Source organism: Acinonyx jubatus, chromosome X (genome assembly GCF_027475565.1).
Source record: "Acinonyx jubatus isolate Ajub_Pintada_27869175 chromosome X, VMU_Ajub_asm_v1.0, whole genome shotgun sequence".
Taxonomy (NCBI): Eukaryota; Metazoa; Chordata; class Mammalia; order Carnivora; family Felidae; genus Acinonyx; species Acinonyx jubatus.
Genome location: NC_069389.1, coordinates 15451948 through 15477922, shown reverse-complemented (window position 1 = coordinate 15477922; position 25975 = coordinate 15451948). Strand labels below are relative to the sequence as shown.

General features: G+C 45.7%; 2 protein-coding genes across 11 annotated transcripts in view; both read left to right on the top strand.

The window, feature by feature from the left end:
* SH3KBP1 (SH3 domain containing kinase binding protein 1) overlaps positions 1 to 8020 on the top strand; it is a 331711-nt gene extending 323691 nt beyond the window's left edge. For all 9 annotated transcript variants that reach the window (XM_027054604.2, XM_027054606.2, XM_027054603.2 and 6 more), the window contains 3 exons: positions 864 to 1135; positions 4416 to 4479; positions 5475 to 8020. In XM_027054604.2, the coding sequence (XP_026910405.1) occupies positions 864 to 1135; positions 4416 to 4479; positions 5475 to 5516 (378 nt within the window). In that variant the 3' untranslated portion in view covers positions 5517 to 8020. The remainder of the gene's footprint in view (positions 1 to 863; positions 1136 to 4415; positions 4480 to 5474) is intronic.
* Positions 8021 to 24193: 16173 nt separating this feature from the next.
* MAP3K15 (mitogen-activated protein kinase kinase kinase 15) overlaps positions 24194 to 25975 on the top strand; it is a 123013-nt gene continuing 121231 nt past the window's right edge. The window contains exon 1 of one of the 2 annotated variants that reach the window (XM_053202134.1): positions 24194 to 24774. In XM_053202134.1, coding sequence (XP_053058109.1) covers positions 24426 to 24774 — 349 coding nt within the window. In that variant the 5' untranslated portion in view covers positions 24194 to 24425. The remainder of the gene's footprint in view (positions 24775 to 25975) is intronic. The other variant, XM_027054690.2, reaches the window with a different exon arrangement.

Genomic DNA, 25975 nt, shown 5'->3' with positions numbered 1-25975 from the left:
TCTTGGTTGGTTGAGCCTGCCTCCGCTGCGTCTCTCAGAGCTGTCCTCTCTCTTTTCCCTTGGCCGCTGTCTGTCAACCCTCCCCCTCCCCGTTCCTAGCTTTCGTTGTATGTGACTCTCCCAGCCGTGCCTTCGCCCTCCTGACCTGCCAACCTCTAGGCCTTTCTACAGCCATTGCCATCGTTAGCTCTGTGCAGGATGTTTTTAACCCCCTCCGCCAGCCCGCTCTACCTCCCCGGCCTGAGCCCCGTCCCCAGCGCCATCCTGGCTGCCGAGTGACCGCTTGCCGTGAATGTGTCTCACTCCCCGGTCTCTGTGCCTTTGCCGAGCCCATTCCCTCCTCCTAGAACCTTTCTCTCCAGTCACCCTTCCTCTTCCGGCCGCCTCCTAGTCCTCCTCCTCCAGGATGGGGCCGTCAGCAGCTCCCCGATACCTTCCCTCCCGAATGGCCGGTCCCTTTGGCGTACTTGCGCAGCTCTGTGTCTTACCTCCCTGTGTGCGGACTCCCCCGCATCTGCAGTGTGTCGGCTTGTCTGTCTGCACTGTGCTGTGTTCTGAGCTCTTGGGAGCTGGGAACGTGTTTTGCTCGCTTCGGAGTTCGCAGAGCCTAGCAAGCAGGCGGGCCTCCGGACTTGCACGCTAAATCGGTTAGGAACTACCTGTCCAGAAGGGTGGTCGAAGTTAAAGCACACAGGGGGAGGCACATGAAGGGGGGATGCCTGTGCCAAGTGTGCCCTTGGGGTCTTGTGGATGACGGGGTGTGACGAGTGTGTCTTGGGCGGTGGGGACGGGGATGTGGGGGGGGGGGACTTTACTCAGCACGAATCCCCCGCCTGAATCCTCTCTGCCTTCCCTTGTCATAGGTGTCAGACAACAAAGCGTCCCTGCCGCCCAAGCCAGGGACCATGGCTGCAGGTGGTGGTGGCGGGCCAGCCTCTCTGTCCTCGGCAACATCCTCCCCCCTGTCATCCTCTTTGGGAACAGCCGGACACAGAGCCAACTCCCCGTCTCTGTTTGGCTCGGAAGGAAAACCAAAGACGGAGCCTGCGGCCAGCAGCCAGGCGGCCGTGGAGGAGCTAAGGACGCAGGTCCGCGAGCTGAGGAGCATCATCGAGACTATGAAGGACCAGCAGAAGTGAGTGTCGGGCCCTTCTCTGGCCACCCCGCAGGTTGCTCTCTGCTGGGCCACGGCCTCTTTCCGCAAGCCTGGGTCCCCGCCTGCCTCGGCACGTGGCCCGCTTCCCCAGGGTGGTGGCAGCAGGGGTGAGTTGGGTTTGAACCTGAGAGGCTTCGCTCCCCTCAGCTTCTTGCGTAAACCGGATCCGCTGCACGCAGGGATGGCGGGCCACTGAAAAGGAAGATCTTTAAATCCCCACATGATGAAGTATGCACGTGTACCGCTTTGTAACGAGCCCAACAGCCAGCTTTTCTTCTAGCACCAGAAAACTGGCCGTTTCTTCAGTGAGCTGTCTGACGAAGTACTCGGCTTGCGTTTAGGGGCTGTCACGGATGACAGAGATGTGGGGGATCTTTAGACCCAAGACCTTAAGCTTCACAAGATGTTCTGCTTGTGAGACTCGGGGCTCTCTCCGTGCGTGCCTACACACGCTCTCCACACCCCTGGTCCTCACGGAGCACTTAGATGTGGAGAAAGGCCCATAAGCGAAAATAAATTGCACACATAAACATTACCCAGGGCGCTGTATGCGGTGACAAAGACAGTAAAGAGGTTAGACACCGCGAGGTCCTTACCTGAGTAAACTGATGCTCTGAGTTTAGGGATCTCTTAGCTCTTTCTTGGGGGAAATGGGGCAGTGGGGGGCATCTATGGAGGTGTTTCCCAAAGAGGAGTTTTTAAAAATAAATTTTTTTTATATTTTCAAAATTTATTTTGAGATACAGTGCAAGCAGGGGAGGGGCAGAGAGAGAAGGCGAGGGAGAGAATCTCTCACCAGAGAGCCCAACTCAGGGCTTGAACTCACGAACCCTGAGATCACGATCTGAGCCGGAGTCGGACGCTTCACCAACCGAGCCACCCAGGCGCCCCTGAATGGGCTTTTGAAAGACGATCTAGGGTCACCAAGAGCAGAGCAGTCCAGCGGACAGAGCAGCACGGGTGGGCTCGCGGGCACACGGAGCAGCCTGGTGGCTGGCGAGTCGGCGCATCCCTGCAGGCGCCTGGCCTTCTGGGTGGGAGGTGCCGGGGCAGTGGCGGGCGGTGGGCCGGAGACCCACGGTCATGCCCTGGGAGCACCTCTGCAGCTGGCAGAAGCCTGGCATGCCAGATGGCCCTGATGTGTGTTGTGGCCAGATACTTGGGGGATTTGGGGTTAAACACAGTGATTGCTTCTCTAAAGGACTACTCCCAGCCTTTGCTGGACATCAGGAAGACGGAGAGGATGGTGTGCTAGTTTTCTGAAACGTACCTAATCTCAGAACCCCTTTTCTCTAGAGCACCCTAGGACAAGGGTTACGAGGGACTTACTCGGAGCGTTGCGGCTCCGTTCAGGTTCTGTTCCGCTCCAGCTGGGAGGTGTCGTATGACATTGGGGTCCCCCGGTCTTACCCCTTCCCTGGAAGGTATCCATCAAATAACTCTGCCGACTCAACCGGCTGGATCTGGAGAGGGTGTCTCAGGGCCAGCCGGGCTGCCTCCAGTTCTGTAAAGTCCCTATCTCCTATCCGATTCTGTGGGTTACAGGTTTAGGTAACCAACCACCAGCCCCGTCCGTGTCCAGGTGACGTGTGTCTCCTGCCTAGACAGGGACCCCACGGCCCCAGTACATCCCAGAGTGCTGGTCCTCAGCCTTCTGAAGAGGACCATCACTGAGTCGGGCTGGCCTGGATCCAGGGCTTCAGCCCTTGGGGCCGCTGATTGGGGCCTGGAGGATCAGAAATGGCCTGCGCCTGCCTCACAGTGAAGACCCGCCAGCGCTTCAGGGCCTCCCCCTCCCCCCAGCCCGCCCCATGTCCCTCCCCGCTGTGAGGCCCGGGCCCAGTTACCCAGTATTGTCCTTCCCCGGCCAATCTTGTTGAATCAACGGGTCACAGAGACCGCTCTCCAATGCCCGTCTCTGTCAGCCGTCGTCAGCCTGGCCTCCATGCCCACGGCCATCGGGCCCCTAAAATCTCCTGTCTTCGTTCCACGTGTCCCTTTCAGCCTTCAGCTGAAGTCTGTGCTGACTCCTCTCATCCCCCAACATGCTGGTTCTTACGTCCCTGCTCCAGCGCCGACCCTTCCCCATCCATCTCCCGATCTCCCTTCCTCTTTGTGGACTCGGGCCCCCGTTTACTGGTTCAAGACTCAGTGCCTTTCTTCGCACTGGCTCCCCCAACCAACTCCTCCGATCTGCCAGACTCCAGGCTTTGCCTGCCGTCGTCTTCCTGGAGTCGCGCTGTCTGCTTAGGATCCCCGCTACTTCTTTCCTAAGCTCTGAGTAGTGCCCGCTGAGATAGAGGTGCATAGCGTGTGCTTGAGCAAACACAGCAATGAGTCACAACTGGTTAATGTCAGCGAACCCGGTGTGTCGGCGGCAGGGCCGGGACACCGACCAAGTATAGGGACCATCACTTGAAGTGAGCACACGCAGTGTAGCTTATACCTTATTTATTATGGTGTTTCTGCAGTCCTTGGTTTTCGATTTCCCAATCCAGTTTGTAAAAACATACGTGTTAGATGGAATGTTTGATCCCTTAAAATGGAGTACAGTTCTCTGACCAGAGCGGTGATGGTTGCAGTGTCCTAAATACAGAGTCTTGAATTTGCAAGATGATTAATTGTGTCCCACTTCATTATTTCATGTTGTAAAAGGCGTTAGACTGCATGTCCTAACTCGTGTCTACTTTCTCGATGACGTGATTACCATATCGTCAGTTCATCTGCCTTAACCCCAAGATCCCAGGTATTACTATTTGTAAGGTTTTGTGAGACTCATTGGAAACATAGGCAGTAGCCTTTTATTACTTTAAAACTCTGTGAAAAATAAGTATGTGGGGAGTGACAGAAATGTCTGCAGTGGAAATCATTATGTAAATACACTTAAAGACCAGTGATTCCATAACCAAGGGATCGTTAGAGGGAAGGCGACAGAATCTCAGCCTGGATACCCGGAGTCTAAGGCCTCCGGCGAGTCCGTCCACCTCTCTGGCCTCGCCTTCCCCGTCTTCTCCTCTTAGGAGAAGCTTGGACTAAGGGATCTCAGAGGTTATTTCAGACCTCCTGTTGGACGGCTACACATCTGGGGAGCCCAGAAATAATAGCAAGCCTTTCTGTCTGCGGTAAATATCAAGCAATAACAATGCAAAGGAAACACAATGTTGTGTCCACGTTTTGTCTGTAAGAGGCTCAGAGGCTTCTTATCTCTTATTGAGGAAGTCTGGGCTTTTGTTTCATTTCGTGGCCATTTGTTTTTCAGACGAGAGATTAAGCAGTTACTGTCAGAGTTGGATGAAGAGAAGAAAATCCGGCTTCGGTTGCAGGTGGGTCCCTCGGGGTCCTGCTCCCTCTTGAGAGGCTCAGTTCGGGTTGGGGGCAGCATCGGGGCTTCATTTTGAAAGTAAATGATTTTTAGTTCTCTGCAGATTTAGATGTGCGATCAAATCCTGTGGCGATTTTCTTGGAATTGGACAGGCTCATGTTCTCATCCTCTCCTGCGATCCAGGAAGTCTTAGGGAAGGGAGGCATTTACTAAATGTGCCCCTAGTTGGGTTTCTCGTTTGGGGTTTATCTGAAACGTCTCTGTGAAAAGCTCCCTCCAATTTCCAAAGGCCTCATTAGAGTAACTGCCAGAGGGCATGGGGCTGGGGGGACCCCACTGCCAGCGGGCTTCTGTCATTGGAACTCCAAAGACCACAGCTGTCTGCACTCAGGACTTGCTTTCACCTCTTTACCTCTCACCGACGGCCGTGTCAGTCCTGCCAGGGCATCGGAGCCCTGTCCCCCTTCACCCTCTGAGCCAACCCAGCCGTTACCAAGTGGCAGAGGGTTGCAAAAGGCCGGAGGCAGACTTTCAGCTTTCGTCCAGTTGGTGTCCTTGGTGGTCACTGGGACCCAGGCTACTTACAGAAACGTTAGGGAACTGCTTCTCAGACAGTCTCCCCTCCCCCCCGCCCCCGGGCCCAACCGGAGCTGCCTTCCAACACTGCTAGGTGGTCCAGCACGTCTGGACAGCCTGCTCCGCCCTCCGGCCAGGACACTGCAATTACTGCCCCTTCTGACAAGTGGTGGTTCCTGGCAGCCCAAGAATGAAAACATCCACCGTTTGCTAGCGCACCGCATCTGTGCGCCTGCTCCTTAGGTTTATGTCATTTCTGGCATCGTCGTCAACTCGTCGTTCAGAGGTCATTTTACCCGTTTCACCTTTAAAAGTGTCACGTTGATTATTTTCTTTGTCGACCAGGTTGATTATCTTTGAGCTTCTCTCACACCGGCGAATTCATTATGATTTTGTTCGGCTCTTGTTTTTCCTTTATAGATGGAAGTTAATGACATAAAGAAAGCTCTTCAATCAAAATGAATACTTGATAAATGAAATGTCACGTTATTCATCCTGAGTCCGAGACTCAAATTTTCCGCCCCAGCCAAAATAACCTTGTGCCAAAAGATTAAAGGTTTGCCTCAACATGTCCCTGTTTGCAAGATTAGCACAAAAGTCTTGATAGCACAACACAAATTCCATCCAAGAGGAGACTCTTTCCCATGGTATAATCCTGGGCATGGCACTGGTTGTGACTTAGAGCAAATTGTGCTAAAGGCTTTTTTTACTATGAGATCTCATGCGAAACGAAAACTCAGGCAGTTTAGTCCATAGTGGTACTATTTTGATGATATTTTCCATTAATAAAATGTAATTTCAGATTATTCGTTTACAAGCTTTATAATTTTATGATTTTTTTAATCGTGTTTTGTCACAGATTCCCCCAGTGTTTGTATTCCACATCGTCCAGAGCGAGCGTTCCATTCTTTTGCTTTGGGCAGAAAGCTGCCTCGCTTTGTGTCCCCTCTAGATTCTATTACATATGCAATTTTAGGTCCGACCCGTCCCTTCCCCTGCCAGCCAACCCGCCACCCTAAGATAAATTTTAGCTTATATATGATGGTATATTTACAAAAAGAGAAAGAGAAAACCTGGTATTTGCAATGATCTGTGCCTTCTTTTTACCACCCTCTTGATTGGAGCTTTTGTGATGCAGCTACCATGATTCAAAAAACAAAACAAAACAAAACAAAAAAAACCAAAAAATGAAAAAAAAAAACAAAAAACAAAAAACAACAACAAAAAAAACCCCACATTTTTTTAAAGCCACTTCTCAAAGTCCACTAGAGGCCACTGTCTTCAAAGCTTCTCTCACCTAGCCAAAGGTCCCAAGAGGAGACAGCTGTGAAGTTGGGCGTGCTCTGTGGTGCCAGCTGTGACGTTTAAGTTCTCCTAGTTGTAGGTGGTTCATGGAACTAGAAATGTCACCCCTGCTTGATTTTTCATCAGCCAAGTTAAACCCCTGCTTCCTGTCCTTTGCACCTTTTGCGTGAACAGAATATGCATTATGAAAGCAAAAATAAATAAACGTAAAATGCAATGAAAACAAGGGGGGGAAGTTGTGTTATTTCCTGCACTGGGTCATCCGTGTGTGCTGTTGTTGAAACTGTACTCACATAATGTCATTTGCCTTGTTCTCTTGTAACCCCTTCCTCAGGTCCAAGAGAATGGGGACACGCTTTTGTTGAAGTGTGGCCATTGGATCTTTCTTGCATTTATGGAATTGCTTTTTCCGTCCCCAGGAAACTGGTGTTTGCTTGTCCGCTTTATCTCTGTAGCAAATGAACAGCTCAGCCTTAGACTGTGTAACTGTTTCCTCATCCTTAGCTGAAAATAAGGGGGCATACTGTATTGCAAGATTGTTTGGGGATGGGGGGTGGGGGGTGGTCCCTTAAGGGCCCCTGAAGACGTTTCATGTGTTTCTAAAACAGCTGCTTTGTCTATTTCCTGAGTTTTCGAGTGGAAGTACTAAACATTAATGGATTTGCACAACCACAAAGAATGAGAATTGATAACACGGAAGGAGTAATGCAAAAAAGAAATCACCACATGTTATCGATGATCAGAAGTATTACAAATAAATGTCTTTTTCTTCGTCTCTCCCTTCCCCCGCCTTCCTCTTGCCGACATACTCATCCTTGCTGCTTAAGGCTGCGACTTCCTCCAGAGTACTGTTCGTACGGAGCCCAGACACCCTGGTCTTCCGGGGCGGGGGCGCAATTAAGGGAAGGGAGCACATAGAGAAAGAAACCTCCCATCCTACATTCCCATGCCTGGACATATTGCCTTTTCAGCAGCCTTGCCCGCAGTGTGCTGGGGGCTGGGAGCACCAAGCTTCCAAGGGCGGCATAAAACATTCCTGAACCCCTTGACTCTTCTACGCATTTCTACATTAAACTTAACGCCTTGAGAGATTTCCCACCGCCTAATAGAAGAATGAGGATTGAATTCTTTGATGTTTGGATTTCTCCTTTACTCATCATGAAAATCCCTAACGATATAGTTTTATATGATGTGTACACAGAGTAGGATTGTTAATAATTAAATTGAGAGGTTGGAGTGCCCTCGTGGGGCACTAGCAACCTGGAATGTAGAGAGCTCTCATCTTCCCCTCGCGGAAGCCACTGGCTTTCTTTGTACAAGGAGAGGGAGAAGTCATTCTAGAAGGAGGAGGTGGCATATTTAACGTCGTTACTGCCCCTTGGGCTAACCAGCAAGAGGATTCTACATTTTGGAACGGACGAGCTGCTGCCTGAGCGGCCTCCATCTTTACTCTTTACAAAATGGACCTGTCAAGAATATTGAAAAGCTTGGAAGGATCGTTTTTGAAGAAATTCTTTTGCATTCAGCATGGACTCGACCAGCATCTATGGAGATTATTTTTTTGCTTCATTTTCTAAAATTGTATTTAGAAAAGTCTTAAGTATTGTGCTTTGTAAAGAAGATGATTAAAATGAAATTTTGTGAAAATATTTTTCTTCAAAGTTGTCATGGTCCAAGAGGAATGATTTCTTGGAATTCAAACCATTTTTCTCCATTTTACACTATTTGATTACTCTTAGAGAAACGTCTTTGGAAGACATATAGTACTCCTCACCCTACCTAATCTTTCCCAAGTGAACAGAAACAATCCATTAAAATCTGTGGCTGTGAAATCCAGTTTTACATTGTTCAATTTTACATTCATATTTAGGCAGAAAATTCTAGTTAGCTCTACATTGGTTTTTAGTGTAAAAATCATTAAATTATCATTATTCGAATAACTGTGTAAAGCCACTTTTATTCATACACAGCCCTCTAGGCAACATACTCAAGTACATGATTTGTTCTCTCCCATAAAGATAGCCCGTATCTATCATGACGTGTGTCTTCGGTTACTAATGGCGGAGTTTTATTTCCTTTCATAACCAGCTCTTTGATGGGAAGACCACAGGGTGTGTAATCAATTGCTCACATTTGCCACAGTCTGTATTACAAACAATCCCCAGGACCCACGAAGCCCTTTGTATTGTAACCTGAGGTCACCCGGGTCTCTTTTTTGTATTAGATTAGGTTTTGGTTCTCTAGCTATTTTCACACAAATTAATGTCAAGATGTTTTAGCACCAAGAGGGCTTGGTAAAAAAAAAAAAAAAATACAAATAAAAAAAGCTTTTCTTTTCGGTTTAATACAAGGCTCATTGCAGTATCCAACAGAGGGAAGGAAGGCTTGGTGCTCATGACTTAAGCCTGGGGAAGAAGATGTCATTCCCAAAATTAGCTCTGATGAAGGAACACAGTGGCCAAGGCAGAGAAACTCTTTCCTGGTCAGAAATAAAAGTTTGTCAGTGGTGTAAGGACAGAGGGGAGGTCCTGTCTCTTATGGTGATGAACAGTTGGTGTCATTCCTAATTCTGTCCCTAGGGTCACTGAGGCTTGATTCCCAACACACGGAGCAGGAGGCAGCCCCTGAAACCAATGAGAATCTGTGAAGGAGATGCAGATCCCAGAGAGGTGGTTTCATTTCCTGGGTTTTTAACTGATCCCAAATTGGAGTGGCTCTGGGGGCAGCCTTTTCCTATAAATGACATGGTGTGGTCATCATGTGAATTTAGAGTTCACAGGAAAATGGGCTATTCCTTTTTTCTTGTTAGACCAATAGGTGATGAAATACTTCAACCATAGAGCAAGGTAACCTAGTAGGCTGTAGCTAGAGTTTTCTGAGGAGAAAAAAATGAAAAAAAGAAGGGTTCAGTTCCTGGAAAACCAGCTTCATGGGGGGCACTTCTCTTTAAATGGCAACAAGTTTAATTAAATTGGGCAGATACAGCACTGTCATTTAAGTTGTGAATGCTTCCCTTCCCTCTTACTAGTCACTAGTTCCTCCAAGAAACTAAGATATATAGTCAAGCTTTGAGCTCTTTGATGGGAAAGCGCCCTGGAAATGCAAAGCTTTATTATAGTTTTTATGCCTTAAAAAAGAAAAGTTTAGGGGCACCTGGGTGGCTCAGTCAGGTAAGCGTCCGACTTCAGCTCAGGTCATGATCTCGCAGTTTGTGGGTTCGGGCCCCACGTCGGGCTCTGTGCTGACAGCTCAGAACCCGGAGCCTGCTTCGGATTCTGTGTCTCCTCCGCTCTTTGCCCCTCCCATGCTCATGCTTTGTCTCTGTTTCTCAATAATAAATAAATGTTAAGCAAAATTTTAAGTTTAGAGGAATCTACAAACAAACTTTAAAAATGAGCAAGCTGAGGGGCGCCTGGGTGGCTCAGTCGGTTAAGCATCCGACTTCGGCTCGGGTCATGATCTCACGGTCCGTGGGTTCGAGCCCCACGTCGGGCTCTGTGCTGACAGCTCAGAGCCTGGAGCCTGCTTCAGATTCTGTGTCTCCCTCTCTCTCTGACCCTCCCCTGTTCATGTTCTGTCTCTGTCTCAAAAATAAATAAAACATTAAAAAAAAAATTTAAAAAAAATGAGCAAGCTGATAAGGCCATTCTGAAGCCAAACAGAAAAGCCAGGAAAATATCAGTAACATTTCCAAGGTTATTCCTCACCACACACACACACACACACACACACACACACACAAAACACAGATATCTTAGGAGAAATGGACTGGATTCTCTCCAAGCTTCATTATTATTGCTTAGTCTGAATCTCCACCTGAAAGAACTGAGAACTTGGCTGGGGCAAATTAAACATGGATCAGGTGTTTATGATGTGCTGGACACCATAACAGGTGCTGAGTGCAATGTGGCCCCTGTCCTCATGAAGCTCAGACTGAGGGAAGTAGATGACAGGTAAGCAGGCAAGTCTTCCCCAGAACAAGACCATAACCACAGAGAGAAGTCCAGAGGCTTTAGAACTGCAGAGGAGAGGTGCCCAGTGGAGCCTTGAGAGTGGAGAGGACAGAGGAAGAGGGGTATTTTTGGTTAAAAACATTTTTTATACTCTAAAGCTGTGATGAACATCTCTGGGCATAAATCTACATCCACAGTTGGTTGGTTCTTTCTTCTTCTTCTTCTTCTTCTTCTTCCTCTTCTTCTTCTTTTACAGAAAGAAAGGGACAGAGCATGAGCTGGGGAGGGGCAGAGAGAGAGAGGGAGACACAGAATCTGAAGCAGGCTCCAGGCTCTGAGCTGTCAACACAGAGCCTGATGCAGGGCTTGAACTCGTGAACCTTGAGATCATGACCTGAGCCAAAGTCAGATGCTTAACCAGCTGAGCCACCCAGGCACCCCTATGTTTACATTTCTGATTTATCCTTAAGATAATTCCTAGAAGTGGAGTGTGAATATGAATTACCTGAGATTTTAGCAAGAATAATTTTTGCAAGCAACAAAATCAAAAACAAGTGGGACCATATCAAACCAAAAAGGTTTTGCACAGCAAAAGAAATCATCAGCAAAGTAAAATGACAAGCTATGGAATGGGAAAAAAATATTTGCAAACCACACATCTGATAAGGGGTTAATATCAAAAACAAAGAATTCATGCAACTCAATAGCAAAAAAACACAACCCAACTTGAAAATGGGCAAAAGACCTCGATAAACATTTCTCCAAAGATGGTATATATACAAAAGGCCAATAGGTACATGAAAAGATGCTCAACACCGCAAGCTATTAGGGAAATGCAAATCCAAATCACAATGAGATATTACCTCACACCTGTTACACTGGCCATCGTCAAAAAGACGAGATAAATGCTGGTGTGGATGTGGGGAAAAGGGAACCCTCATATGCTGTCAGTGGAATTGTAAAGTAGTACAGTCACTATGGAAAACAGTATGGAAGGTCCTCAGAAGGTTAAAAACAGAGTTACCATATGATCCAGCAATTCCACTTCTGGGAATATAGCCAAAGGTAATGAAAACACCAACTCAAAAAAATGTCTGTACCCCATGTTCTTAACAGCATTAGTTATAATAGCCAAGGCATGGAAACAACCTACGTGCCCATTGATAGGTGAATGGATAAAGAAGTTGTGGTATATCTATACACAATGGAATATTATCCAGCCATAAAAAATGAGGAAATCCTGCCGTTTGTAACAACATGGATGTACCTTGAAGGCATTACCCTAGGTGAGAGAAGTCAGATAGATAAAGGTAAATACTGTATGATCTCACTTATGTTTGGAATATAAAAAAAAAACTGATAGAAAAATAAATAAGATTTGTGGTTACCAGAGGTGGGGAGGCAGATTTGGAGGAAGGTGGTAGAAAAGTACAAACTTCCAATTATAAGACAAATAAGTACTAGGGATATAATGTACAACATGATGACTATAGCTAACACTGCTGTGTGGTATATAGGAATGTTTTTAAGAGAGTAAATCCCAAGAGTTCTCATCCCAAAGAGAATTTTTTTTACTTTTATTCTTTCTTTTTATTGTTATCTGTATGGGAAGATGGATGTTAGCTGAACCCATTACAGTAATCATTTCACAATATATATAAATCAGATCATTGTGCTGTATGCCTTAAATGTACACAGTGATCTATGCCAATTATATCTCAATAAAACTGGAAAAAATATTAAGCCATATGCACAAATCCCTGGAAAGGAATTCAACATAATGAAAATATTTGTTTCATTAAGGTGGTGAAACTGTGAGCTACAAAATGGTTTTCTTTTAATATTGCTATTATTTGATAATTAAAGAAAATAATTATAAAAATTTTTAAAAGAAGGGGCACCTGGATGGCTCATTCAGTTGAGCATCTGACTCTTGATTTCAGCTCAGGTTATGATCTCACCGTTCGTGGGATCGAGCCCCGCATCAGGCTCTCTGCTGACAGCATGGAGCCTGCTTGGAATCCTCTCTCTCCCTCTCTCTGCCCTTCCCCTTCTTGCACTTTCTCTCTCTCTCAAAATAAACCTATGACAACTTTTTGAAGAATAATTTTTGCCCGATTATAAACATAGTTGAATTAACGTCAGTATGCATCCAACTGCCCCTAAAGTTGTATTTGCCTAAACCTCTCTGGGTGTCAGGCCTGGATGTCTTCCTCCTGGCCAGTCGCTGCTCAAATGTCACCTAATCAGAGAGGCTGTCCCTAACCCACTAAATAAAAGAGCAACTGTAGCCTCAGTCCTCTCCCAGACACACACACACACACGCGTGCGCATACACACATCTATTTTCTGTCTTCCCTCCCTAGAATGAAACCACCATGAAGGTAGTGACTTCATTTTCTTCACTGCTGTATCCCCAGTACCTAAAACATACTGAAGTGAATAGTAAGCATTTGATACTGATTTGTTGACTGAATAGGTGAGTTGGTAATTGTGACTGATACCAAACGGAATTTATTCCATAAATTCGAGCAGCCCAGTTTGCCTTTACAAACACTCTATGTGTTGGGGCGCCTGGGTGGCTCAGTCGGTTGAGCGTCCGACTTCGGCTCAGGTCATGATCTCGCGGTCCGTGAGTTCGAGCCCCGCATCGGGCTCTGTGCTGACAGCTCAGAGCCTGGAGCCTGTTTCAGATTCTGTGTCTCCCTCTCTCTCTGACCCTCCCCCATTCATGCTCTGTCTCTGTCTGAAAAATAAATAAACGTTAAAATTAAAAAAAAAAAACCTCTATGTGCAAAACTGTAGTATTAGGGAGGATTCCTGACATAAAACAGTTATGAAGAAAGCCTTTAGGGGCTCCTGGGTGCCTCAGTCGGTCAAGCATCCGACTTCGCCTCAGATCATGATCTCACAGTTCATAAGTTCCAGCCCTACATTGGGTTCTGTGCTGACGGTGCAGAGCCTGCTTTGAATCCTGTCTTCCTCTCTCTCTACCCCTCCCCCATCTCTCTCCCTCTTCTTTTCTCTCTCTCTCTCTCTCTCTCTCTCTCTCAAAAACAAACATTTAAAAGAAAAAAGCATTCAGAGGCACTTTACTTGAATGTGAGTCTCAAGCCACACCCAGAGCCTAAGAAGAGTGCCTACGTTACCATGGATCTTCAAACAAGTTCCCACTGTTACCTCTAAGACTATCATCCACCATTAGAAAACCATGGCTACCCCTGTTTTGAGACATAAAGCATTCTTTTTTCATTAGATTCACTCTGGAGAAAGAATGAATTCAAAGGTGAGCCTATTCCTGGCACTTTGCTTTTGACACTACTCTGAGGTCACAGGAGCACCTAATTGTTGCCCCTCGGGGCTGGCCATCTGCCAGATGAATAAGGAGGATGTGCAGGCGAGCCCTGGGCCTCCCAACACATGCCATACAGCTCTTGGAGTGCCCTGGAGGAGCAGTGGTAGCAACACCAACCAGGAACCTGGTAGAAATCAAACTTTGGGGTTCTGCCCCAGACCTACGGAATCAAACTGCAGAGGAACCCAGCAGTCCGCATGTTAACTAGTCCTCCGGGAGATTCTGATGCACACTGAAGCTTGAGGGCCGCTGTCATGGGCTGGGGGGGGGGGGGATCATCTCATTCTCAATGAGTTGTGTGTAGAATAATCTATAGTCGTCTTCTCCAGAGATCTTTTATTAGATTGTGGCCGCACCACAACAAGGTCCGCTGTGTACAATAGTCTATTAGGTTGAACCATATGAAATTGCCATTTATGCAGGTCAAATATTGTCGGATAGGGTGTCCAGTCTCAGCTCAGACATCACAGAGCTACAAGACGTCCTTCCATGCTTGCAGTAAGGAAAAATTGGGACAGACCAGAAATTGAAAGCTGCGTTTGCAGAGCGAACGGCTATTTCAAAATCTGGAGAGAGAAGGGCACTTTCAGTGAGACACAGAAGTGGAACATTTGCTTACCAGGGACAGAAGCTACCAGATGCCATAAAAGTGGATAGGAAGATCAAGGTAGAAAACTGAACAAATTGCTGGAGGCTGAGTGTGGACTAGTTTGAGAGTATGAAGCTCCTGGGGAAAGAGGTTCCCACACTTTTGCAGGCCTTTCCTCCAGGAACCCCAAGTGGCTCTTAGATGGAAGATCAGGAGAAACCCAGAGAAAATTCACGGCACAGGCTGGAGGTGCTGGCTCTGGAGCCACTGAGAAATCTACACGGGCCTTTCTCACTTAAGGAACAAAAGGCTTATTCTGCAGGGGGAATGATCTGAGGACACTGGTGAAATAGCACTGCAGCTGGGGGAAGGGAATCCCACCCAGCCTCAGCCCCCAACTCACCTAAAGTAAAATTTTAACCTTAAGGGAGAAAGGAGGCCTCAAAGCTGTTGACTGAGAACACTGTTGGATACCGACTGCATCTAGGGGAAAAGATTGGCCAGGGGGAGCTCTATCTCTGGAAGAAGGTCAGAGGCACTTGTGAAGGCTGTACCCCTCAAATTAAGGGTCCGACGACTAGAGAACACCCCCCTCTATGCCCCACGAGCACACTAACAAACCTTCAGGAATAACAACAGTGGATTACAGCAGGGAGAGCTGCCAGAGACAGGCTCTCTCTGGAAAGCAGCACAAAGGGAAGCCCCAAAACACAGAGGAGGAAAAAAAAGATCACGAGACGAATTAAAAGTTTCTGGTGTCCATAGGAACAACAAACCTCAACACAGCCCAATTCCTGGCTAGAATAACACAAATTCCCACAGTAAGCATTTATTTACCACAGTATCTGATGCCTTACATAAAAAGTCTAGCTTTCAACAAAAAAATTACAAGGCATGCCAAAAGGCAATCTAAAGAGACACAACAATCCTCAGAACCAAACTTAGATATGGCACAGTTATTGGAAGGATCAGAGAAGGAATTTAAAATAAGTGTGATTACTACGTTAAAGGCTACAGGGGGAAAAGTAGACAACATGCGCGATCAGATAGGAAATTTCAGCAGACATGGAAGCTCTAAGAAAGAATCAAATGGCTGGGAATTAAAAACACTGTGACAGAAATGAAGAATGTCTTTGATGGGCTTTTCAGAAGACTTGAATGTTCATATTTACTTGAATAAATAGCAGGACTGCTAAAAAGAGAGAAGGCACAAATCACCAAGTTAAGGATGAAGTGGGATGCTACTAGAGATTCTGCAGCCGTCAAAAGGATAATAAAGGAAGACTGTGAACAATTTCATGATCACAAATTCAACATCCTAGGAGAAATGGACCAATTCCTCCAAACTCTCCAACTATCAAAACTCAACCAAAATAAAATAGACAAACTTAACAGCACTATAACCATTAGAAAAAAAGTCAAATATGTAACTAAAAGACACGGAAAAGGAAATCTCCAGATCCAAATGATTTCACTGGAGAATTCTACCGAACATTGAAAGAAGTAGCACCAACTTTACACAATCGCTTCCAAAAAACAGAAGAATGCAGAACACTTCCCAAATCATTTTATGATGCTAATATTACTCTGATATCAAAACAAGGAAAAGACAGTACCTCCAAAAATGAAAACTGCAGGTCAGTATATTTTATGAAACCAGATGCAGATATTCTCAATAAAGTATTAGGAAGTAAAATCCAGAAATGTATAAAAAGAATTATACACCACAACCAACTAGAATTTATTTCAAGCATGCGAATTCAACACTGGAAAATTAGTGTAATCCACCATATCAATAGGCTAAAGAAGAAAAATCATATGATTGTATCAATTGATGTAGAAAGAGCATTTGAAAAAAAAATCCGATACCCATGCACAATAATGGTTCTCAGTGAACTAGAAATAGAAGGAAACTTCCTTAACTTGATAAACAGCACCTGCAAAAAACCCACAGCAGCATCATACTTAGGGTGAAAGGCTGAATACTTTCCCTCTAAGATTAGAACAAGGCAAGGAAGTCTGCTTTCACTGCTCTTATTCAACATAGAACTGCAAGTCCCAGCCATGGCAACAAGGCAAGAAAAAGAAATAAAAGGCATGCCGATTGGAAAGAAGAAATAAAGCTATTTCTGTTTGCAGATTACATGATTGTCTACATGGAAAATCCCAAGGAAAAATCCCACAAACCTCTTGAAGTGAGCTCAGCAGAGTCATGTAATAATAGAAATGCAGTGCATGCATTTATACATACTAACAATGAACACGTGGAACCTGAAATTAAAAACCATGCCATATATACTCACTCTAAAAAAAACTGAATACTTCAGCATAAACTTAATAAATATGTACATAATCTGGATGCTGAAAATTAGAAAATTCTAATGAAAGAAATCAAATAAGGTCGTCTAAATAAATGGAAAGGAATTCTGTGTTCATGGATTGGATGATTCAACATAATACATGTGTTAATTCTTTCCAAATTGATCTATATGTTTATGTAATTCCCATCAAAATCCTAGCAAGGTTTTTTTGTAGACCTAGACAAGCTTATTCTGAAATTTATATGGAAAAGCACAGGCCCTAATATAGCTAAAACAGTCTTGGAAGAGAAGAATAGGGGAGTCACTCTCTCCAGTATTAAGGGCTAGTATATAGCTTCAGCAGTGTAGACAGTATGGGTTGGTGGCGGGATAGATACCTAGGTCAGTGGAACAGAACAGAGAACCCAGAAATAGACCCATACAAATATCCCCAACTGATTTTTGACCAAGGGGTAAAGGCAATTCAATGAAGGAAAGATAGTCTTCTCATAAAATGGTACTGAAGCAGTTGAACATCCAGAGGCAAAAAAGAACAAAGAAAAGAAACCTGTATCTAAACTTCACACATTATACAAAAATTAACTCAAAGTGGATTTGAAATGTACGATGCAAAGCTACAAAACTTTTAGGAAAAAAACATAAGAGGAAATCTTTGGGACCTAGGGCTAGGCAAAGAGATTTTTAGCATGGAATTAAAAGCACAATTTATAAATAGAAAAATTGATAAATTGGGCCTTCTCAAGATTAAAGACATTTGCTCTGTCTAGGAAATACCTCAGTGAGAAGACGAAGGACAAGCTAGAGACTGAAAGAAGATATTTGCAAACCACCTGTCTGACAAAGGACTGGTATCTACAAGATAGAACACTTAAAACTCAACAGTAAAAAAGTGAAACGTTCCGATTAGAAAATGGGCACAAGATATGAACAGATATTCACCACATAAGATATACACTTGGCAAATGAGCACATGAAAAGATGCTCAACATCATAATCCATTGGAAAAGTGCTAGTTAAAACCATATGAGATATCACTACACGCCTATCAGAATGGCTAAAATAAAAGTAACAACACCAATTACTGGTAAGGATGTGGGGACACTGGATCACTCATACATTGCTGATGGGACTCTGGAAAACAACTTGGCAGTTTCTTACAAAATTAAACATGCAACTGTCGTATGACCTAGAATTTGCACTCCTGGGCACTTATCCCAGAGAAATGAAAACTTATGTTCACATAAAAACCTGTACATGCATGTCCATAGCATTTTTATTCATGATAACCCCAAACTAGAAACAACTCAGGTGTCTTTGAAAGGATAAATGGTTAAAGAAACTGTAGCACATCCACACGATATAACAGTCAGTGCTCAGTAACAAATGGAAAGGACTACTGATACGTGCAACACCTTGCATGAATCCCAAGGGAATTAAGCTAGGTGAAAAAAAAATCCTAAAAGGTTACATACTGTATGGTTCCATTTATATAACATCCTTGAAGTGACAAAATTATAGAAGTGGAAAACAGAGTAGTGGTTGCCAGTAGTTAGGTATGGGGCCATGAGGAGAGAGACTGATGTGGGTATCAAAGGGCAATAGGACAGATCCTGGTGGTGATGTAACTGTTCTGTATCCTATCAACGTTACTATCTGGGTTGTAATAGCGTACTATGGTTTCGCAGGGGGTTTTCATTGGGGAAAACTGGTTAAAGGGTTCGCTAGCTCTCCCTGTATGATTTCTTAATACTGCATATGAACCTACAATTCCCTCAAAATAAAAATGCTTAATTTCAAAAAGTCTTTTGCACACACAAAACAGCAATTGAGACAAATAGGGAACCTTCTAGAAAAGAATCATCAAGGTGGTGAAGGGCCTGGAAATCATGTTGTGGAAGCAGTGAGTGAAGCATCTGGGAGGCAGGGTATCACCCGAGCAGTACTTGGAAAGCTGCCATGTGCAAGAAGAATTAAATTAGAATCAATGGGTAAAAGTTACAAGGGAAGGTTATATTTGAATCTATGGAAGAACTTTCTAGAAACTAGAGCTGTTAACATATAAGATGATGGAATTCGAAATATCTAGAGATACTGACCTTGCTGCTTCTTGTACCCTGGTATTAGGGCCTTTATACTGGCTCTTCCCTCTGCCTGCAGTGCTCTTCCACACGTATTTCCATGGCTAACACCCTTATCTCATTCAAGTTTTTGTTCAATGTCCATTGTAAGTCAAATGAGTGCTCTGGGTTCATGTCATCATCATCCTCCAGACCCTAGGCTGATGAAGCAGGTACCATCTGGAATGTTACTGGTAGCAGAAAGTTGATGATGGAGAAAAAAAGAGCTCTGGAAGGTCTTGGACCAGTAACAAAATGCTCGGTTTCAAAGTGAAGCTGCACATTCCCAGAAAAGGGAATTGGAAATTAGAAGTGTCTTTTCGGAGAGAGATTGGTGTGCTGGTGAGTTCCTTCCTACCCATGGTGTGTTGGAAGGCTGCCTATCACTTACCATGAGCCTAGGGAAAGGATTCAAAGAGAATTTGCTACATATGTCCCAAGAGATTTTTCAGGACATAGAGGACAAGTGTCTGAACCATACCTAAGAAATCTAGAAGGTGAGATGGCCGGCTGGCTGCTCAAATGGTGGCAGCGAGAGAGGGGCTGGATAGGAGTGGCCAGCACCCCCAGAGGTTGTGAGGCAAAGGGCAGATGTTTCCTCTGGACCAGATGTGATCCCAGCACCAGAGAGCCATCAATGGAGTTGTCGTACATCCTCTTGCTATACACCCCCGCCTTAGAGGAGTGACTAGCAGGGTAGGAGAGGACAGAAGAAGCCAACGCTGCTCCTCCTCTCCACACTGTAAATGCTCAGCCTGTGCCAAGCTTAGATGGAAGAGAAGCGCCTTTCTTTTAATTTTAAAACTTTTAAATGTTTTCATCTTAAAAGAATTTCAGACTTATGAAAAGGTTGCAACATTCGTATAAGCAGCACAACACAGGACAGAGACACAAGAACAAGTAAACAAGGTGAACCTTACAATTGTCCCAGCTTACTGCCTCGAGAGAGTTTCCAGGCACAGAACAGAGAAAGAGCGCCCATGAGGAGCCCAGTTATCACCCTGAGTTGCGTAGATGGAGCTGGAAGGCCAAGGAGGCTACAGTTAGAGTACTGGAGAGGAGACAGCTGTACATAGAGTTCTGGAGATGCATAGATCTGGAATCTTTAGCAGCGTACTGACCAGCAACTGTGTGTATGAAGAAGCCACCTGAAGCTGGGGAAAGAACCACCTGAATGCATTAGAGGGAACCATCCCTGAAGGTCCCATGGGGCCAGAATAGTTTCTGTGTCCACTGCCCAGACTGAGAAATGTCATAATTCACAGGACATCATGTACTCAGAGGGGTATTGCCTCAGTAGCAAGGATTAATTAGCCTTAGCCTAAAGGCTGCTCTGATCCCACTTGAAGCTTAAAAGCAAGCCTCAAAAGAATCAAACTGATTCCAAGTAACTTAACTATATCCCAGAATAAAGCTCAAGAATATTTATAGGAATACAAAAGTATGCAGTACCCATTAAAGTAAAATTCACAATGTGTGGCATCTAATAAAAAAATTACCAGGCATGCAAAGAAAAGAAAATATGACCCACAATGAGAAAAATCAATAGAAATAGGAATCCAGGAATAAAACAGATGACAGCATTACTAGACAAGGACATTCAAGCAGTTACTATAACTATATCCCATATGTTCAGGAAGGTGGAGGGCACATGTGGAATGAGAATGGGACTGTACTGGGTGTAACCAATGGGTGGTCGATTTGAGGGTGATGTAACTGTTAGTTCAGAGACTGCATACTCATACCTAATGACTTGGTCTTTCCATCCCTGTCTGTAAGTAACAGTTCCATCATATAGCACGTTCCATCTGTAGTACGTCTTAGAGGAAAATACCTTACAATTTTTAATTCATCTTATGAAGTCTACCTTTTCCTCACAAGCTACTTGCTTACTCATTACATATACTTAAAACATCCTATGGGTTTCACCAATATTTTATAAAGCAATATTTTACATACAATCTATGCTTAATACTGCTTATGAGTTTCATCCATCCAGTTTGCTTTTCTTGTATTGTATGGCAGATTACAATCATCTATGCCCATGCAATATTTATAGCATCTATACACAAACGTATCTGTCTATAGCCATATCCATATCTATCTCTCAGTATCTGTATCTAACATGACAGCAGGTACTTTGGCCGTGTTGTTCACTATGCTATCCTCAGCACCAAAGACAGTGCCTGATGCATAATAGGAGCTCAATAAATCTTTGCTGAATTACTGTATATGTTAAAGTTTTCCCTTGACAATAAACTTCATATTAAAAAAATAAAGTTTTCCCAATGAATACATACAGTATTATGAAACATGACTGTCTTTTGTCACTATCTGCTCTTGGTTCTTGGGTACAACGAAAAAAGTAATGAAGCTGCCTCTCAAATGGTAACTCAAATATTTTTCGACAACACTGAGTCAAAGAACTAACTAGTTAGACCACAGTTTGTATGAATAACCAACCTACAATAAATAAAGGAAATGAGAAAAATGCCCGGGTTTAATCTTACTCTTTGGCTATAGTGCTTCCACTCTATTCTTCAATCCACTGTTCTAGTCCAAACGACATCGCTGCATTAGGGCAAAGTCATTTCCAAGACATGTACTTAGTAAAGAACAGGCAGGGGTAAGAACCGAACAACTGTTCAACTAAAGAGAAGAGGCTAATCCGGCATCTTGTAATTTTCTCAGCGTGTCTGGGGGTGGGAGGCAGGAAGGACATCAGGAGAAGGGACTGGGGTGTGTTTCGGGTGTGCAAATTACTGGAGATAATGAGAAAGTGCACTGAGAAACTTCCAACTGCGTGGAAGTTATTTGTTAGCTAGGTAAATTCTAAGTTCTTTACCCAGCAGGGTTTGTGTTTAGAGGAAGGTAGTATTCAAGCCAGAATTCACAACTCCTGTGAGTCTTATTCTGTCAGCGGGGCCCCAGTGAGAGCTGGAAAGAACACAGGAAGCTTAAAGTGGGGGCAACAGCAAGACACTGGCAAGCGATCGTGAAGTGGGCATCTTTGCTCTTCTGAAGGCTGTGCCAGTCATTGGAATAATTTCAGATAAACAGGCACATTAGGAAAATCATTATTATTATGCATTACAAGGCTATAAGGAAAATGTGTCCATCATGTTTTTTTAAAAGCTCAGAACAGAGGTGTTGAAAGTTTTCTCTAGCTTCCCTCTTCCCAATTTTGGTCTGTGTGTTTTTACAGATCTCCTCAGAGTCCATTTTCCATTCACTGGCCACAAAAGAGGGTGCACACTGGTGGCACTTGTTGAAGTTCCTAATTTTTACCAGGACTGGAATTAAGGCAGGATTTCTTTAAAGATTTATTCCAGCACTTTCGGCTTTCTTTTGGGGGTGGGGTGGAGGCATGGACTGTACCATTACTGAAACAAGAAGAGAAGCCAAACCATGATTTTGTACGGTAAGTCCTGTCCTGCTTTTGTCAGATGGCTTGTGATGTACTACAAAGGATGCCATCAAGAAAGTGAAAAGACCAGTCATAGAATGGGAGAAAATATTTGTAAATCACGTATCTGGATAAGGGACCTAGATCCACAATATAGAAAGAACTTTTTAACTCAATAATAAAGACAAATACCCAGTTTAAAAATGGGCAAAAGATCTGAATAGACATTTTTCCAAAGCAGTTATACAAATAGCGAATAAGCACGTGACAAGATGCTAACCGTCACTGGTCATCAGGGAAATGCAAATCAAAATCACAATGCAAATACAACATCACAGTGCAAATGCAGATCAAAATTACGACCACTTCACACCCACTGGGATGGCTGTAATCAAAAAGACAACAAATGTTGGTGACAGTGTGGAGAAATCGGAACCCTCCTATGCTGTCGGTGGGAATGTGAAATGATGGAGCCACTTTGGAAAATAGTGACAGTTGATCCAAAAATTAAGCATGGAGTTGTCATATGACCCACAAGTCCACTCATAGATATATATCCAAGACAAATGAAAACCTCTGTCCACACTTTGTATGATTCCATGTAGATGAAATGTCCAGAATAGGTAAATCTAGAGACAGAGAAAGTAGATTGGTGATTGCTTAGGACTGAAGGGTGTTGGGGGAGTGGAGAGTGACTGCTAATGGATACTGGGTTTTGTGGGGCGGGGGGGGATAGGTGATGAAAATGTTCTAAAATTGAGTGTGGTGACAGCTGCTCAACTCTGTGAATATACTAAAGCCACTTAAATGGGTGAACTGGATGGTTTGTGAATTATATCTCAATAAAACTGGTATTAAAAATGAAAACCCAGGGCACCTGGGTGGCTCAGTCGGTTAAGCTGAGGAATCTTGATCTCAGCTCAGGCTTTGATCTCTGGGTCATGAGTTCAAGCCCCGCCTTGGGCATTAAGCCTACTTTAAAAAAAAAAAAGAAAAACCAAAACCGCAAAACCTTGTGACAGCCTCAAGGGCATCCTGTCTTTTAAATACAAGTACTACCTGTGGTGGTAATACTACATTTAATATTGGAGCCTAAAATTGTGAGGCAGGGAAGGTCCAGAGTAAAGATCCCTTTGGGTTCACAGCATTTCATAGGTCAGGTAGGCATCCCACTTGGAGTCTATTTTCCGGGCATAGAAAATTTGTTGCTGGTGCATCCCGGTGCTTTGTCAAGGTCACAGTGAAAGGAGGAGCAGGCCTGCAGGACTGGGCTCAGGAGGGCCATGCTCTTGGGGTGCCTGGATGGCTCCGTAGGTTAAGCTTCCCACTTAGGCTCAGGTCATGATCTCGGGGTCGGTGAGTGGAGAGCCCCACATCCGGCTCTGTGCTGACAGCTGAGAGCCTGGAGCCTGCTTCAGATCCTCCCCACTTCCCCCCCCCAAAAAAATAGGGGCGCCCGGGTGGCTCAGTCTGTTAAGTGTGAGACTTCAGCTCAGGTCACGATCTCATCGTTCAGGGGTTCGAGCCCCGCATCAGGCTCAGAGCCTGGCGCTTGCTTCAGATTCTGTGTCTCCCTCTCTCTCTGCCCCTCCCCTGCTCATGCTCTGTCTCTGTCTCAAAAATAACTAAACATTGAAGAAAAATTTAAAAAAATAAAAAGATAAAAATAAACATTAAAAAAATTTTAAAGGGAGGGCCATGCTCTTGGCAACTGGGACAAGGAGTACAAAATTGAGTTATTTATTTACCTATCTATCAGAATCAGAAGCGTTTTAAATAAGCATCTTCTCATCTCAATTCTGAGTGACAAGTACTTCTGTATTTAGCTTGAAATTGAATATTTACCTCCAGCCAGCGCTTTGAAAGAGTTTTTGCTCTGCTTGAAAAGCTTCAAATTGTTTTGAGGGAAAAAAACGGGACTCCTAATGTCCGTCAGGCTGGAGGGATGGCAACAAGATCCTAAAATTGACGAATCCGCCCTCCTCAGGGCGCTGCCCGGGGGAGGCGGCAGGGGGCGCCCTGCCAGCTCCTGCCCCGCCGCTCTTCCCAGAACTACCCCCCACCCCCACCCCCCGCCCTCCGCTCGTCCTGACGTCCCAGGCCCCCGCCTCCCTCTCCCCAGCCTTCAAAGGGCGCTTGGGGGCTGCGGGGCTGGAGCTTCCGTCTGCAGCCCGGGGGCCTTGCCTTCACCTGCGGGCCGCGAGGCCACGGGTGCGCGCGGGCTCTTCCGGGTCCCGCCCCGCGCCCCCGGGAACAGGTGCCGGGACTGCTTGCGGCCCTTAGCCGCACGCGCGGAGGTGGGATCAAGGCGCGCAGGGCGGCCACATGGAGAGCGGCGGCGGGACTCTCCCCGCTGGGGCGCTTGGTGTGGCGACCGAGTCGCCACGGTGCCCGCTGCCGCCGGGAGCCGAGGCCACGGCGGAGCCCGACGGGGCGGCCGAGGGCGCCGGGAGCGGCAGCGGGGGCGAGGACGGGGACGCGCCGCGGCGGGCTCTGCGGGCAGTATACGTGCGCAGCGAGAGCCCCCAGGGCGGCGCGGCTGGCGGCCACGAGGCGGGGGCGCGGCTGTGCTTGCTGCGGGCCTGCGAGGCCGAGGGCGCCCACTTCACCTCCGTACCCTTCGGGGAGCTTGACTTCGGGGAGACAGCTGTGCTCGACGCCTTCTACGACGCCGGTGAGGCAGATGCCCCCTTCGCCCTTACCCCACGCCGCCTGCTTTTCTTACCCTGGCACACGCCATGGCCCTGGCCACCCCCACCAGCCCCGCTTCTGCTAACTTAACCACCAGCCTGCCCTGCCTTTCGGGAGGGGAGAGTAGGTAGCATTGTATCTTTTTACAGATAGGAAAACAGAAGCGACTGGCATTTAGCTTCGTTATTTTACAGTCTCCTTAGACATCCCTTAACCCAACAAACAGCCCATAAACTGGATGATGCGAAGCCCTCCTCCCCACCAGTTATCCAGTTTTTATTTCCTCCCTCTGGCCCTGTCCTTATAGCAGTGAGTGGGCCCCAACCCCACCTACGCATTAGAATCACCTGGGTGACTTTTACACCCCACCCCCACCCCGCCCCGTGCCCAGATTGTATCCCAGACGAATACCAGAATCTGAGGCCTCAGTAGTTGTTAATGCTTTCTCAGATGATTCCACTTTGCAGCCCAGAAGGGGAATCGGTGTGTTAAAATTGAGTGTGTGTATATATGTGTAGGGACAGGTGCTCTTAGAAGTGCCCCAGTGTTCTTTTTAGTACTCTAATTCCTGCCCCCCAAACACACTTTGACGGTGGGGCTGTGCTCTCCCACGTGTGTGACAGATCTATTTTATCCCATGGTGCACAAGCATTTGGGGGCTCAGGGTCTCCTCCGTTGCTGTGATGGGGCCCTAGATCTCTGAGCTCATCACTGTAATAAGCACTGGCGTGACATTAATAAGCCTTGGGTATCGTGCAGTAATTACCTGGGGGTCCTTGTGCCTTGGCTTCTTCACTGATCGAAAGGTGGTAACGGTGCCTACCCTAAACCTAAAAGCATGTCGGAAGGTACAGGGAGAATTTAAGATGCTGGCCACACCACGCTGAAGCAATCAGCCAGATGTAGTGCCATCCATTCTCTGCCAGAGGCAACAGGGATCCGTTTTCTGCAGAGCAAATCCTCCCCGTCTGGAACAGGGGGTGGGGTGTCAGGCTTGTTCAAATAAAGTGGCCCCTGAGCCCGTTGAAGACACTCTCTTGACATTTCTGACCTCTCAGAGTGTACTCTTCAGCACAGCGTCTTTTTAGAAAAGTGCTCAGAAGCCCACTTCACCCAGAACCACTCCGTTTTCTTGCCTTCTGTTCATTCTCCTCCAAAACTGGAGTTTGAACAGACTCTTCTCT